Source organism: Staurois parvus, unplaced genomic scaffold, assembly GCF_062004578.1.
Source record: "Staurois parvus isolate SC_StPar_1 unplaced genomic scaffold, SC_StPar_1.0 ptg003147l, whole genome shotgun sequence".
Classification (NCBI taxonomy): Eukaryota; Metazoa; Chordata; class Amphibia; order Anura; family Ranidae; genus Staurois; species Staurois parvus.
In genome coordinates, this window is record NW_028320943.1 from 76,051 (window position 1) to 93,667 (window position 17,617).

At 49.5% G+C, this 17,617-nt stretch overlaps 1 protein-coding gene across 1 annotated transcript in view; it reads right to left on the reverse strand.

Moving 5' to 3' along the window:
- The window catches only part of LOC149428542 (espin-like), a gene marked incomplete at its 3' end in the record, with an annotated part of 99,152 nt that overhangs the window by 20,585 nt on the left and 60,950 nt on the right, over positions 1-17,617 (reverse strand). The window contains exon 6 of the mRNA XM_089667284.1: positions 5,837-6,050. Within this exon, the coding sequence (XP_089523410.1) occupies positions 5,837-6,050 (214 nt within the window). The remainder of the gene's footprint in view (positions 1-5,836; positions 6,051-17,617) is intronic.

Sequence of the window (17,617 nt, forward strand, 5' to 3'; positions counted from 1 at the left end):
GGAGGACTGACCATTCGGGAACTCGGGCACTGTCCGAGGGCCCGGGGTCAGTAGGGGGCCCTATGAGATGCCCCTGGTACCTTTCATAGGCTTTTTTGGGTGTGGTTTGAGTGCGGGTGAGGACACAGGGGTCCCATGATCCCCTATTGACCGGGGACCCCATGAGTTGTCAGTCCGCCCCTGCCCGCAGAGAGAGCCTGACATTGACCAACAACACCCCTGCCCCCCACCTGGGAGAGCCTTCCACTACCCCCCCTGGCAAAAGAGAAAAGGCACTCATCTTCACAGCTCCGGACATCCCCAGGAACAAGAGTCAGGCTCTACATACACCATCAAGCAGCCTGCAGCCTCTCTTGGGTCCCACCTGGTTCCTATGGTGTGCATGTCCCTTCTTTCATCCCTTCTTCTGGGGGGGAGAAGTGCTGCCCCCCTGAAAAATGCCACCCTAGGCAAGTGCCTTGTTTGCCTTGTGGTAAATACGCCCCTGCCTCTGCCTAAAACTGATAGTTTAGTTGTAGGTGGAGCCTGGTGGGCCAAGTGATGATCCAACAACAAGATCCTCCTGTCATAATTCTCAACCTCCTTTGTTCCTGTTGGGATTCTTAAAAAATATCAAATACATTGTAAAAATCCAGCAGGGATGGTGGGAACCCTCTATATTGGGCACAGCTGTGCAGATCTAGGAGGTGCTTCAGATTTCCCACCAATAACTGATTATTATTATTATTCAGGATTTATATCGCGCCAATAGTCTGCTCAGCACTTGTACCAGTGGTGTATTTAGGTTTCGTGCTGCCCTAGGCAACACAAAAATTGGCTCCCCCACCACGGACATTGACCAACAACACCCCAGCCGCCCCCACCCAAAATAGCCTTCCACTACCACTGGGCAACCCCCACCCCAGCGAGAGAGAAGACACTCATCTTCACAGCTCCGGACATCCCCGGGAACAAGGCTACGTTCACACTAGCCTTGTGTGCAGGCGGCAGAGAGGCGTTTGGGAAGCGTTTTTACCGCTTCCCAAACGCCTCTGCCAATTCTGCACATTACAGCACATGGTGCTGTTCTAACAGGAGCGTTTGCGTCGCGTCGCGTTGCGTCGCGGCAAAACGGACGCCTCTGGACGAGTCAGGAGGCTTTGAAGCCTCCTATTCTCGTCTATGGTGCCGCTCCGCAAACGCCCGGCCGGCGTTTGCGGTGCGGTTGCGACGCGGTTGCGGGGCGTTTGCGGAGCGGTAACACCACTCAAACTGCATTATAGGCGTTTGTGGGGCGTTATTAACGCTCGGCAAACGCCTAGCAACCTCCGCTAAACCGCGCATGCGGCGTTTGCGGAGCGTTTGCCGAGCGTTAAAAAACGCTCCGCAAACGCTGGACCAACGCTTGCCAAACGCTATAGGGGCGTTTGGCAAGCGTTGGCAAAACAGCCTAGTGTGAACGAGCCCCAAGAGTCAGGCTCTACATACACCATCAAGCAGCCCACAGCCTCTCTCAGACCCCACCTGGTCCCCGTGCTGCGTGTGTCCCTTCTTCCATCCCTTCTTTCAGGGGACAGCGCTGAACCCCTGCAAAATGCTGCTGCCCCCCCTGAAAAATGCTGCCCTAGGCAAATACACCCCTGAATTGTACATTCACATCAGTCCCTAACCCTGAAGGAGTGTACAATCTAAGGTCCCTAACCCTGAAGGAGTGTACAATCTAAGGTCCCTAACTCACATTCATACATACACATAGAGGAGCCAATTAACCTACCAGCATGTCTTTGAAGTGTGAGAGGAAACTGGAGTACCCAGAGGAAACCCATGCAGGCACAGGGAGAACATGCGAACTTCAGGCAGGTGATGCTGTGGTTGGGATTCAAATCAATGACCCAACTCCCTAACCCTCAAGGGGAGTACAATCTAAGGTCCCTAACTCACATTCATACATACACGTACTAGGGACAATTTAGACAGGATCTAATCAATCTACCAGCATGTCTTTTTAGTGTGAGAGGAGACCGGAGTACCCGAAGGAAACCCACACAGGCACAGGAAGAACATGCAAACTCCAAGTAGGTGCTGCTGTGGTTGGGATTCGAACCAACGATCCTAGTGCTGCTAGGGAGGAGTGCTAACCACTTAGCCACTGTGCTGCCTATACCTGATTCCAATTATGGAGGATCATGTGGAGAAAAACAAAAAGAGGGCGCACCGGCCTAGGGCATCACCTTAAAAAAATGTATTTAATAAATGATAAAAGTAGGTATTGTAAGCTCAAAATGACAATACAGTCAAAGGTACATCAAAGGTACATCGTATAGGAACAGCTCGGTCACTAAGTGTGTCCGTGATGGGAACTCTGGACCTCCAACAGACTGACGCGTTTCTTGTGACACCTCTCCCCGCCCCTGGGGTGTCCAGGACAGCCCACGTGTAACCATTGATGACACATTAGTGAGTATATATAAGAGAGGGTGCAGTCTTCTGGTCAGTTGGCCCTGAGGAAGAGGCAAGTCCTCGAAACGCGTCAGCCTGTTGGAGGTCCAGAGTTCCCATCACAGATAGGTGAGGATCAGACCACGCTGTTCCTATACGATGTACCTTTGTATTGTCGTTTTGTGAGTACAATACCTACTTTTATCATTTAATAAATACATTTTTTAAAGGTAATGCGCTAGACCGGTGCGCCCTCTTTTTGTTTTTCTCTACTCAGTATATTTGGACTTCCACAGTCATTTGACGGCAACAAGGCGTGCATATCCCAAGAAATTCTCGATGTGGTCCCATCCTTTTGGAGTCCGTCCCTAAACGCAGGAGTATTTGGGTTGGCCATTTCTTTACTATGGAGGATCATGTGACTGACCTTCATTCCTTTAAAGTGACTGCTGGTGCGTGACTGGTCCAGCACTGTCACATGGGAGAGAGTCATCATACTGGTGTAAGTGTCAGGAATGGACTTGCCAATAATGGTGGGACTCACCTGCCTTGTGGGCTGCAGTACCAGGGCTGGCCAGCGGGTGCTCTCAGCAATCAGAGACTCACCCCTGCAGTCAGCCAAACACCTGAAGCTGATTGCAGGGGTTGTATTTAACCATTTCAATACCGTGCAATTTTCCCCCCTTCCTGCCCAGGCCAGTTTTCAGGTTTCAGCGCTCTCACACTTTGAATGACAATTGCGCGGTCATACAACATTGTACCCAAACTAAAATTTGATCATTTTCTTCACACAACTAGAGCTTTCTTTTGGTGGTATTTAATCACCGCTGGGGTTTTTTTTTTTTTTTTTGCTAAATTAACAAAAAAAGACCAAAAATTTTGAAGAAACAAAGTTTTTGTTTCTGTTATAAAAGTTTGCAAATAAATAATTGTTCTTCATAAATTTAGGCCGAGATGTATTCTGCTACATGTCTTTGGTGAAAATAACCCAAATTAGGATGTATTTTTTAGTTTGTAGGAAAGAGGTCCAAGAATGTCAGAATAGTACAGATATCCCCCAAATGACCCCTTTTTGCAGAGTAGACAGTCCGACGTACTTCATAAGAGGCATGGCGAGTTTTTTGAAGTTGTATTTTTTTGTCATAATTTTTCGGAAAATGAAAAAATTAAAAAAATTATTTTCACTATTTTTTTTTTTACATACTGTCACCAGTGCAGTACAGCGTCATCATATTACTGGCATGGCGGTGAGCAGGGACACTGACTGGTGACAGTATGAAAAAAAAAAAAAATATATATATATTTTTTTTTTATTATATTTAATTTTTTATTATTTTTTTTAATTTTTTTAAAGATTTTTTTTCATATTGTACTATGACCAAAATAGTACAATGTTACCATAGTAACACTGTACTACTTTGGGGAAGTGATCAGTATTTTTTTTTTTTTTTTACACAATTTGCTTATAGCAAAGAATTACTTTGCTATAAGCAAGCATTTACCTGAATGAAATCGATTCATTCAGCTTTTTTTTTTTTTGTGCTTAGCTGTGATTTGGTCACAGCTAATCACATGACATGTGCATGTGATTAGCTGTGACCATTCACAGCTAGGCACTAGTATACAATGGATGGCATCATGAATGAAGCCATCCATTGTATACAACTGTCATGTGACCTGCTGTGATTGGTCACAGCAGGTCACATGGTACCGGCAACGGGAGCCGGTACTCGGATCTGTCATCGGCCGTGTCCGAGGTGCACGGGCGGTGACAGATCGCACTGCTGCATCGCTCTGCAACCGTGCAAACCGCGCATGTGCGGGAGCACGCCAAATGGCGTGCACCCGGAAAGCTGCAGCGCTTTTCAAGCCGCCAAATGGCCATTGGCCGGGCGGCTAATGGTTAACCTCCTTGGCGGTATGATTCTTTCCGATTTTTGGTGCTGAAAGCGGTACCATTTTTTTGCATGGAAATATGTCGTTTTTTTATTGTAGGCCTGTAATTCTTAGGAATAACTCACTGAAATCTGTCCGAACAAGAGTCTATTAAACATCCCGGGGATGATAAAATTTGAAACACGTAATCATAAATTATAATTTAATAAATAATCATAAAAATAATAATATAATAATAATAAGCCTAATAATATAATCAAACCAAAAACACTGAAATGTGAAATAGAGCGCCAAGTTCGCACATTGCTGAGCAAAGTCACAAAATCGTTTTCAGTGTCTGATGAGGAATTTCCCCCACCAATCATTATCACTCAATTCTGCAAGTGGTTCTGATTTACTATCGCTGTTCTCTAGCCGGTCTAAAACCGCTTTTGACCTAAAGGGACACTTTTTGGATGCCATGGACATTTCTCAGTTTCCTGGCAGAAAGAACAGACAAAATGCAGGCAGGGCGCCGGACAAAGCATTAGGGACAAGATGTATGTGAAATTGGTTGAGACAGCAATGTTTTACTATGTAAAATGTAAAAAAAAAGACATTTTTTAAAATTTTTAGATTTCCCGCCGCCAGCGGCGCCCGTACGTCCCGACGTCACAGGGACAGGACACAGAAGCCGGATGCCGGCATTGGCCGAAGGAGATGGCCGGGGACGCTGCAGGGGACACATCGCGGGAGCGCAGGGTAAGGTAAGTGAAGATCAAATGCCGGAGCAGTGCCGCATGGTATTCCCGAGTGTAGCTCGGGGTTACCGTTTGTGGTACTGAAATGTTACCCCGAGCTACACTCGGGAATACCGCCAAGGAGGTTAAGGAATGGCCAGACTCACAGTCAGGGCCTTGGTGTGTGTTTTTCCATGGGCCCCTGTATCTTGTATCCTGTGTTACTGTTCCTGTTTCTGCCTGACTTGTTGCCGACCCTGCCTGATCCTGACCTCTGCTGACTTCTCCTGTTTGATCCCTGGCTTGTGACCCTGACCATTCTCTGCCTGACCCTCTGCATCGTGCTGCCCGTGAGTTACTGAACCCAGCTTGAACCCCGACCACTCTCCGCCTGTTCCTGGTACTCCGTTTGCCCGTTTGCTACTGACCCGGCCTGCCTGACTACTCTTTGTATTGTATGTATTGTTATCGGTGGGTGGTTTGGTTTGTTTGCACTGTGTTTAGGTTTAGTTTTGGACTGCGTTTTGTATTGTTAGTCTTAATAAATTATATTGTTTATACCATATCTGAAGCCTGCGTTTCCCTGTGTCAGTCCACACCCCTCTGGTCATACCTGGAGCCCTGACAGTAAGCTTTGGCTTGGAGTGACTAAAGTACTGATTGAAGAAGCAAGGAACCAACGGAAAAGGGAATATGTGTAGGAGGGGGGTGGTAAAGCACACCAGTTGCCCTGCAAGTATAAAGCCCAGGTTTGCCTTAAAGGCAGAGAAGGTTAGTTCAGAATCAGAAGCGGTGGGACTTACTTGGTCCTGTATGCTGACTCTGCTTCTTGTCTCCTACACTGGACTGGCTGGAGTTACAGGAGTCATAATTAGAAAGGGTACTGGTAGGCGATCCGATGTCAAAGTGGGCTGGCTGCGTAGACATGGTGGTGTTCGGAGAGGACATCCCTGAATCCGGCTGCTTTAGCTCCATATCTGCCGATGGATCCCTTGAGAGCACCCGATGTTCCACACTCTGCAAAGAATACAAATACAAGGAATGAGACCACAAACAAAGGAACGTAGCACTTCGTATATATACACCTGTAGCACTACCTCCTTAGAGATTTGGGTCCTGCACAGCCAGGCAACACGCATTTCTCAAAGACTCAGAAGACAGTAACCAATCCTTGAACTTGGTTTTTTTTGGATTTTATGAGGGGGATTTGAACTTGGATGGGGTTAAGGGGTATATAGGATGCCCATGTGAACTGCAACTGAAGACAACTTCCTGGAATTATGTACAAGTCTTTCCAAAGCAAAAATCTCTTCTTGGAGAGCTCTCCAGCCTCTCCTGGTGTACCTCAGACAATCCTCTTCTATCCAGGTGTCTAAAGGAATCCCTGGACAGGGGATCCAGTGCCTGCTTTTTAAGGTGAACAGTACGGGGTAAAAAGTGAATTAGGTTTCCCACCAGAGTGTTCTTTTCCTCTTAACTGGCCAAGGGGGTGTAGGATTACTCACTCACACCTTCTCCTATGAGCTGGTGGGTTGGTAGCTGCTTTCAGGCCTTCCACTGGGCTGTTCTTTCCCTGCTGCACAGATGGTGTTCACTCTGGGGGCCGATGTGGTCTGAGCTTTCCATCTCTCTAGCACCACTGCCTGGAGGTGGGCTCCTTTCTAACTGGGTCCTCTCCCAGGCTCCTGCATCTCAGCCTTCTCACTCCATCTTCCACTCAACTCTCCTGCTTCTGAGTAGGCTCTATCACATTTAAGGGCTGCCCTGGCCCCATGCCAAGCCTCCTGATTGGGGATTGCCCAAAGTGTGCAGGCCATCCCCTCCTCACCCCGCCAAATGCTTCTAGAATCTTTTCCAAGATTCCGGAGCAGAGGGAGATATCAGGGAACTGACTTGCAGAGCTTCTCAGTCCTGACCTGACATTAACCCTGCTAAAAATTACACCCAGCCTGCTACTCAGCCTTCTTAACTAAAAATTGAACTCTAGCTCCCACTAGCTACCTAGGAGGGTGCGACACAACAAATTGTCCACAATTGCTGAACCTGTGAACATCTCATATGGACATTTTCAGGAACCAGTGTTACCGGGTGTTCAGGAGCCCCAGAACTGGAGTTACCAAACTATCATAGTGACCATTAGGAAAGTTTTTAGAGTGATCTTGTTCCCTATAGTTCTGTATGAAAGTAGTTTGAAAGGATAAATACTTTTTTGTGTCTTCGGGTTTTTTGCACTCCACGGCTCATAAAATTGAATATCTGTGTACATCAATTAAAAAAATTGAACCCTGTCAGGGAATTTTTTTGGAAACCAAACAATTTCTCTAAGAGGCACTGGGATGTAAACCTATTAGTTCAATAATATGAAGGAAACATCTAATTCAGAGTTTCTCAACCACGGTTCCTCCAGAGGTTGCTAGGGGGTTCCTTGAGCAATGAGCAATTTCTGCCTCTCAGATAAGTTCCCACTGACACCACTGATCTTTATATCTATCTATAAGGTGGGAATTCTTCCCAAAGTGTAAGGAGCAATCTTCCCTCTTACCTTCACCCCAGTATATCATGAGTTGTAGATACAGTCATTTTGAACAGGGGTTCCCTGAGACAGGTAAGGGTTCCTCTGCATTGAAAAGATTGGCTGATCTAATTCAACAAGTCCACTGTCTCTGATAAGGGAGTTCAGATGTAGCAAGGCTCTACTTGATGGGGCCTCTGAATTTTATTCTGAGTGAAAACACAAAGGAGTGCCAGACCAAATGATGGAAGAGTCCAGAGCTAGCCTACCACAGAAAGACCTTGCTCATTCAGCCTATGGACTGTATGAAAGAAATCACTTGACTCCAACCCTGATATACAGCATAGATGGAGAATCCACCTTTGTAGGCTTTTGTATGGAGACAGCCATGGGTTCTGACAGGATGTACTCACTGTTTGACCAACAACTTTCCACCCGGCTCCTTTGAGGTGGTTAAAGTGGAACTTCACAGCATCTGAGCACCACAAACCAAAAAAACTGTTTAATTCATTGTTAATATTTAACCCAAACTCCCCCATATGTCCATGTCTCCATGCTTTATTTTGAGAAATCACTTTGAAACACCCCCCCCCCCCCCCCGGTTGTGACCATCTTGAGTAAGGGCCAGGGGCGGACTGACAACTCATGGGGCCTCCAGGCAATAAGGGGATCATGGGGCCCCTGTGTCCTTGCCCAAACTCAAAAGAACCTATGAAAAAGGTACCAGGGGCATCTCATGGGGCCCCTACTGACCCCGGGCCCTCGGGCAGTGCCCGAGTTTTCAAATGGTCAGTCCGCCCCTGGTAAGGGCAGATGATTCATCTAGCACACAGGTGTCAAACTGGCGGCCCTCCTGCTGTTGCCAGACTACAAGTCCCATGAGGCATTGCAAGATTGACAGTTATAAGCATGACTCCCAAAGGTAGAGGCATGATGGGACTTGTAGTTTTGCAACAGCTGGAGGCCCAGCAGTTTGACACCCCTGATGTAGCATTTGTGTCTTGAAAACCATCATGCAGGCAGGAGGGTGTACTTAGCTAAGAAAACTCCTCCTTCCTTATTGAGGACTCTTGGAATGTATGAGCTTATTTGCCTAGGCCAGAAACCAGGAACTAACTCAAGAAATGTAGAAAAAAAGTTTAAAACAAGTAAATATAATATACTTCCCTACCTGTATACTAATGCTAGCAACACAAGGATTATAAATAGTCAATGTTGACTGATAGGGGGAAGTTGGGTGATATTGACAGGGCCACCCATATCTCACATTTCGGCCAATTTAGCAGGGATAGGAGGAAATTTGAATGATGTATAGAACTCTTAAGTAGCTTTGAGTCCCAGAATAGGACTCAAGGAGTGAAAGCACAAAGAAGCACCAAATCTAGAAGACTCAAGAGCTAAGCATACATACATAGATTTCTCTCTCTCTCTATGAGCTGAACAAGAGAAATCACTTGATTCCCAAATGTATGCTAAACAGCATTGATGGCTTTTTTGTTGGCAATTGTATTGGGGCGATTGAGAGTGCTGGCAGGAGGCAATCACTGATTGGCTGTCATCTTTTACTCGGCTCCTTCAATAGCATACAAGGCTTCTTTAGCCGAAACGCGTTGCACTTTACGCATGTTTTGGTAACCAATAAAAAGCAGTCATAAGGAGTCAACGAGTTGCCGGCCATTATCCTTGGAATTATCTGTTTGGAGTGGACACCAGAGCCTGAGCACCGAGCTCCTGTCCTCATACGCCGGATACAGCAGTAGAGCTTGGGGAAGCTTGTTTCTTCACTGGTAAAAGTCCATAAATTCATTCCGACGTGATTGTCAGGTACCGTCTGGCGGTGACTCTAGAGATCCACAGGCCGGGATTCCCCAGAGCGCGGAGTCTAAGCCTCAGTCTGCTTATTCACCAGAGCCCCTGATGGTGGGGATGGACTTGAAGCAGGCTGAGACCCGAGTACACCCAGCTGCGGTAGAGGTAAATGCCAGTGGCACGTAGCGGATAAGAGCCTGCTGTGAAGGGGCGGAGCAGATCTGGGCAGTAGCGGATGGATCCGTGCAGGATGGATGGACGGATGACACCGTGGAGAGATAGCGAAGTCAGGCAGGCCAGGTCGGTAACAGCGGAGGCGAAACGGTACAGAGCAGTAGGCAGAGAGTAATCAGGTCACGGGCCAGGTTCAGCAGCAGGAGGTCAGATAATTATTATTATACAGTATTTATAAAGCGCCAATAGTTCGCTCAGCGCTGTACATTACAAAGGGGGACAGAACATGTGACAGAACAATACCAATACAATGCAAAACATGAGGGGATCGAGGGCCCTGCTCTTTCGAGCTTACAATCTAGGAGGGAGGGGATGGTGGTACAGGAGGAGATAGCTGTGGGGGATGGAGTGGTAGGAAGAGTGGAGGAGGTCGGCAAGTTAGCAGGGGGTGGGGTAGGCTTCCCTGAAGAGATGGGTTTCAGGGTGCGCCTAAAGGAGAGGAGAGTAGGTGATAATCTGATGGGTTGGGGCAGGGAGTTCCAGAGGATGGGTGATGCCCTGGAGAAGTCCTGGAGGCGGGCATGGGAGGAGGAGACCAGGGAAGTCTTGTGAGGAGCGGAGTGTGCGTGTTGGGCGGTACTTGGATATTAGGTCGGTGATGTAGTTCGGGGCAGTATGGTGGACGGCTTTGTACGTCAGTGTTATGATTTTGAATTTGATCCGTTGCGCAATCGGAAGCCAGTGGAGGGATTGGCAGAGGGGGGTGGAGGACACTGAGTGGAAGCCAGTGGAGGGATTGGCAGAGAGGGGTGGAGGACACTGAGTGGAGGGATTGGCAGAGGGGGGTGGAGGACACTGAGTGGAAGCCAGTGGAGGGATTGGCAGAGGGGGGTGGAGGACACTGAGTGGAGGCCAGTGGAGGGATTGGCAGAGGGGGGTGGCGGAGATGGAGCGGTTGGAAAGGTGAATGAGTCTGGCAGCCGTATTCAGGATGGACTGAAGCGGGGATAGCCAGCGGCGAGGCAGGCCAGTGAGGAGGGAGTTGCAGTAGTCGAGTCGTGATATGATGAGGGAGTGGATGAGCTGTTTGGTGGTTTCTGGGGTTAGGAACGTGCGGATTTTGGCGATGTTGCGGAGGTGGAGTGTAAGGGACCGCCCGGCGGTACCACTAGCACTCCACTGGTCGGGTGTTCCCAGCGCACGGAGTCTAAGCCCCAGGGTACTTGTTCACCAGGGCCCCTGATGGTGGGGATGGACTTGGAGTACCCTAGGACCAGGTCGTGACTACTGAGGACACCCGTCAGTGGTAGGGGTATTCGCCAGGGGCTCCCACGGGAGAGAGCCAGGTATGAGGAGGTCTGGAGACCCCGTAGAGAGGGACGGATGGATGGATGGATGGATGGCTGAGCAGGAGCAGGGTCATACAAGCCGGGTCGGTAACTATGGGGACGGTGCGGTACAGAGCAGCGGGCAGAGAATAGTCGGGTCACACGCCAGGTCAGCAACAGCAGGTCAGATCCAATAGGGGGCATTCAGGAGAGAGGTCAGGCAAGCAAGGGTCAAAACAGGAGAAACCAGCAAGGTCAGGGCACAATCCGGGTCAGCAACTTACTTCAGACAGGTTCACAGGTTCACAGGATACAAAAGACCAAAAGGCACTGAATGACAGCTCAGGGCCGTTTAAATATCCCGCCCTGCGCTGTCATTGGTGCCAGGCGCGCGCCCGCGGTCACTACTGCGCATGCGCGAACCTGATTGCCGCGGTCGGCCAAGTCCCGGCGCTCGCGTACAGGGAGGTGTACTGCGCCTGCGCCGGGACCAGCGGCGCGGCGATCTCCGACATGGAGTCTGCACGAGTTTGTTAAAGATTGGACTTGGGGCTAATCAGATAATCAGGAACAGGCAGAAGAGAAGTCAATACAAGTCAGGGGTCAGGGCAGGAGACGGTCAACAGCAATCAGGGTCAGGCTAGGTCGGCAACAAGGCAATCTCAGGAACAGAACGAGCAGGAACAACAGGAACAAGACCTTACGGCAATTTGAGCATTCCAAGGGGTCGATTTAAATAGTGCGTCCTGCGTGGTCATTGGTGCCTGGCGCGTGTGCGCGAGTGCGCATGCGCGGCTGCAATCGTTGCCGCGGTCACCTATGTCTTAGCTCCTGCATGCTGGTGCGCATTGGTATTCCGCTCATGCGCAGACCCGTGCGCTGCGGCGGACCTTGAGATCCCTGACAGTGATAGTCTTCTATTTACTTCCCAAAACCGAAATCGCCACGTGTTCCAAGAAAAAACGTTCCCCCTTCTTGGGTGTGCGCTCACCAAATTTCCATGTCTGCCACTCTCATGGTCGGCGTATATCGCTTTGAAAAACTCCAAATGGGAAGGGAATGTGAAAATATCAGCAAATCCACAATCCTCCTTGCTCCTCTCATAGGGATCTCTATGACTAAGTCGGAAGTGACGAAACATGTCAGGGTGAGGCTGTGCGGCGACCGGAAGTGACGTCTGGGACTGGAACTGGAAGTAACGCATGAGCGCCATTGTTTGGGATCCGGCGGCACTGTTTGTGGTCTATTGCACTACCACATACAGTATGTCATCTACAGGCGTGTTTATTGGTGATCTTATGAGTTGCTGTCTGCATTCATTTACTAAAAGGTGCCATTTGTACTGCACCATTGGAGTTCTTGTTTTTACCATATTTTTCGCTCCATAAGATGCACTTTTTTCCCCCCAAAAAAATGGGGGAAAATGTCTGTGCGTCTTAAAGAGCGAATATGGAGCGGCCGGCCCGGTAGTCCTGTGGTCGCCATGTTAGAATTCCGGGCCGGACGCTCAGCTCTTTTGTGCAGCAGAACCTGTTCCTCGGTCCTACCTGTTCCTTGGTCCAGCGGTGTCCTCACCGTCTTCTCTCCCTGACACCGGCATCTTTAGCCGGGTGCCCACTGCGCATGTGCGAGAAGTGCTGCGCATGTGCGAGAAGTGCTTCACAGCCGGGTGCCCACTGCGCATGTGCGAGAAGTGCTGCGCTTTGTGAATGGCCCCGTAGTCTTCATGGACCTGTCACGTGTCCCAAAAGATGGGGAGGGAGGACAACTCTGTGGAAATGGGAGTGGGTACCTGTCAAATTCGGGTATCCGCTTCCCCCCCATGCTCCCCAAAGATCTGCAGTCTTGGTCATCCCCTGTACTGTGTCCGCAGTCTCTGGTCATCTCCTGTACTGTGTCCGCAGTCTCTGGTCATCTCCTGTACTGTGTCCGCAGTCTCTGGTCATCTCCTGTACTGTGTCCGCAGTCTCTGGTCATCTCCTGTACTATGTCCGCAGTCTCTGGTCATCTCCTGTACTGTGTCCGCAGTCTCTGGTCATCTCCTGTACTGTGTCCGCAGTCTCTGGTCATCTCCTGTACTGTGTCTGCAGTCTCTGGTCATCTCCTGTACTGTGTCCGCAGTCTCTGGTCATCTCCTGTACTGTGTCCGCAGTCTCTGGTCATCTCCTGTACTGTGTCTGCAGTCTCTGGTCATCTCCTGTACTGTGTCCGCAGTCTCTGGTCATCTCCTGTACTGTGTCCGCAGTCTCTGGTCATCTCCTGTACTGTGTCCGCAGTCTCTGGTCATCTCCTGTACTATGTCCGCAGTCTCTGGTCATCTCCTGTACTGTGTCCGCAGTCTCTGGTCATCTCCTGTACTGTGTCCGCAGTCTCTGGTCATCCCCTGTACTATGTCCGCAGTCTCTGGTCATCTCCTGTATTATGTCCGCAGTCTCTGGTCATCTCCTGTACTATGTCTGCAGTCTCTGGTCATCTCCTGTATTATGTCCGCAGTCTCTGGTCATCTCCTGTTTTATGTCCACAGTCTCTGGTCATCTCCTGTACTGTGTCCGCAGTCTCTGGTCATCTCCTGTCCTGTGTCCGCAGTCTCTGGTCATCTCCTGTACTGTGTCCGCAGTCTCTGGTCATCTCCTGTACTATGTCCGCAGTCTCTGGTCATCTCCTGTATTATGTCCGCAGTCTCTGGTCATCTCCTGTACTGTGTCCGCAGTCTCTGGTCATCTCCTGTACTGTGTCCGCAGTCTCTGGTCATCTCCTGTTTTATGTCCGCAGTCTCTGGTCATCTCCTGTACTGTGTCTGCAGTCTCTGGTCATCTCCTGTACTGTGTCCGCAGTCTCTAGTCATCTCCTGTACTGTGTCCGCAGTCTCTAGTCATCTCCTGTACTATGTCTGCAGTCTCTGGTCATCTCCTGTACTGTGTCCGCAGTCTCTGGTCATCTCCTGTACCGTGTCCGCAGTCTCTGGTCATCCCCTGTACTATGTCCGCAGTCTCTGGTCATCTCCTGTACTGTGTCCGCAGTCTCTAGTCATCTCCTGTACTATGTCTGCAGTCTCTGGTCATCTCCTGTACTGTGTCCGCAGTCTCTGGTCATCTCCTGTACCGTGTCCGCAGTCTCTGGTCATCCCCTGTACTATGTCCGCAGTCTCTGGTCATCTCCTGTACCGTGTCCGCAGTCTCTGGTCATCTCCTGTACTGTGTCCGCAGTCTCTAGTCATCTCCTGTACTATGTCTGCAGTCTCTGGTCATCTCCTGTACTGTGTCCGCAGTCTCTGGTCATTTCCTGTACCGTGTCCGCAGTCTCTGGTCATCCCCTGTACTGTGTCCGCAGTCTCTGGTCATCTCCTGTACCGTGTCCGCAGTCTCTGGTCATCCCCTGTACTGTGTCCGCAGTCTCTGGTCATCTCCTGTACTGTGTCCGCAGTCTCTGGTCATCTCCTGTACTGTGTCCGCAGTCTCTGGTCATCTCCTGTACTGTGTCCGCAGTCTCTGGTCATCTCCTGTACTATGTCCGCAGTCTCTGGTCATCTCCTGTACTGTGTCCGCAGTCTCTGGTCATCCCCTGTACTGTGTCGGCAGTCTCTGGTCATCTCCTGTACTATGTCTGCAGTCCATTGGTTCAGAATATTTTTTTTTTGTTTTCCTCCTCTAGGCGCGTTTATGGAGAGAAAAATACGTTACTTTTTCATCACCATTGCATCTGGAGGAGAGGAGCGAGGAGGATTGTGGATTTGCTGATATTGTCACATTCCCTTCCCATTTGGAGATGTTAAAAGCGATATATGCCGACCATGAGATTGGGAGGCATGGATATTTGGTGAGTGCACACCCAAGAAGGGGGAACGGTTTTATTTAACACGTGGCGATTTCGGTTTTGGGAAGTAAATAGAAGACTATCACATTGGAATGAATTTATGGACTTTAATTATACCGGTGTTTTATGAAGTTTATCATTTGTCAATTTAAAGATTGATTTTTGTTCACAGAGCCACTGAATCACTTTAGGGCTCATTTATTGTGGATATGATTTATTAGAAGGTGGCAGCAGTGTTTGATTCGGATACATTTCACTTGTTGTTTTTTTATGCATTTAGCACATAGGTTTTCCTCACATAGAATTCACTAAGCTTGTTTCTTAAACTAGAATTCCACTTTGAGGTACCTGTCCTACCCATGTGCGCAGGGGCGGACTGACCATTTGGAAACTCGGGCACTGCCCGAGGGCCCGGGGTCAGTAGGGGGCCCCACGAGATGGCCCTGGTACCTTTTTCATAGACTTTTCTGAGTGTGGGTGATGACACAGGGGCCCCATGATCCCCTATTGCCCGGGGGCCCCTTGAGTTGTCAGTCCGCCCCTGCATGTGGGTATAAATGTTGGGGCATCTTCCTGACACTCAGTTGAAGTGAAGAAGTCGTGGAGAAGTTACAAATGTCTTCAATATTACAGAAGTCCAGTTGAATCATGTGACCCACAACTACTAGACATCCCATGACCCGGATAACTGAGAACCTTCACAGACACAACCAGCGAGACACCAGAGGAGCGACAGAGGGAGACGGAGGCCTACAACTAACCTCATTAACCTCATTTCCTTCGTCACAAGAGAGAGAACCGCAGTCTACATCCAGGATGATGAACAGTGGCCTACTTAATCATTTCCTGCCCCAGAGAGTATCGGTGTATGAAGAACCATAAAACCGTATGGGTTCAGGAGCAGGACTGCTGCTAGAAACAGAATCCCCATCAGACTCCCACCTTACATCAGGGTCCCCATCAGACTCCAACCTTACATCAGGGTCCCCATCAGACTCCAACCTTACATCAGGGTCCCCATCAGACTCCAACCTTACATCAGGGTCCCCGTCAGACTCCCGCCTTACATCAGGGTCCCCGTCAGACTCCCGCCTTACATCAGGGTCCCCATCAGACTCCAACCTTACATCAGGGTCCCCATCAGACTCCCCCCTTACATCAGGGTCCCCAGCAGACTCCAACCTTACATCAGGGTCCCCATCAGACTCCAACCTTACATCAGGGTCCCCATCAGACTCCAACCTTACATCAGGGTCCCCATCAGACTCCAACCTTACATCAGGGTCCCCGTCAGACTCCAACCTTACCTCAGGATCCCCATCAGAGACAGTCCTTACATAAAGGTCCCCATCGGAATCCCCCCTTACATCAGGGTCCCCATCAGACTCCAACCTTACATCAGGGTCCCCATCAGAGACAGTCCTTACATAAAGGTCCCCATCGGAATCCCCCCTTACATCAGGGTCCCCATCAGACTCCAACCTTACATCAGGGTCCCCATCAGACTCCAACCTTACCTCAGGATCCCCATCAGACTCCCACATTACATCAGGTCCCCATCAGAGACAGTCCTTACATAAAGGTCCCCATCAGAATCCCCCCTTACATCAGGGTCCCTTTCAGACTCCCACCTTACATCAGGGTCCCCATCAGAATCCCCCCTTACATCAGGGTCCCTTTCAGACTCCAACCTTACATCAGGGTCCCCATCAGACTCCAACCTTACATCAGGGTCCCCATCATAATCAAACCTTACATCAGGGTCCCCATCAGAGAAAGTCCTCACAAAAAGGTCCCCATCAGACTCCAACCTTACATCAGGTGTCCCCATCAGAGAAAGTCCTCACATAAAGGTCCCCATCAGAATCCCACCTTACATCAGAATCCCCATCAGACTCCAACCTTACATCAGGGTCCCCATCATAATCAAACCTTACATCAGGGTCCCCATCAGACTCCAACCTTACATCCGGGTCCCCATCAGACTCCAACTTTACATCCGGGTCCCCATCAGACTCTCACCTTACATCAGGTGTCCACATCAGAGAAAGTCGTCACATAAAGGTCCCCATCAGAATCCCCCCTTACATCAGAATCCCCATCATACTCAAATCTTACATCAGGGTCCCTTTCAGATTCCCCCCTTACATCAGGGTCCCCATCAGACTCCCACCTTACATCAGGGTCCCCATCAGACTCCAACCTTACATCAGGGTCCCCATCATACTCAAACCTTACATCAGGGTCCCCATCAGAGAAAGTCCTCACAAAAAGGTCCCCATCAGACTCCAACCTTACATCAGGTGTCCCCATCAGAGAAAGTCCTCACATAAAGGTCCCCATCAGAATCCCACCTTACATCAGAATCCCCATCAGACTCCAACCTTACATCAGGGTCCCCATCAGACTCCAACCTTACATCAGGGTCCCCATCATAATCAAACCTTACATCAGGGTCCCTTTCAGACTCCCACCTTATATCAGGGTCCCCATCAGACTCCAACCTTACATCCGGTTCCCCATCAGACTCCAACCTTACATCAGGGTCCCCATCATAATCAAACCTTACATCCGGGTCCCCATCAGACTCTCACCTTACTTCAGGTGTCCACATCAAAGAAAGTCCTCACATAAAGGTCCCCATCAGAATCCCACCTTACATCAGAATCCCAATCAGACTCCCACCTTACATCAGGGTCCCCATCAGACTGCCCCCTTACATCAGGGTCCCCATCATACTCAAACCTTACATCAGGGTCCCTTTCAGATTCCCCCCTTACATCAGGGTCCCCATCAGACTCCCACCTTACATCAGGGTCCCCATCAGACTCCCACCTTACATCAGACTCCCCCCTTACATCCGGGTCCCCATCAGACTCCAACCTTACATCAGGGTCCCCATCAGACTAAAACCTTACATCAGGGTCCCTTTCAGATTCCCCCCTTAC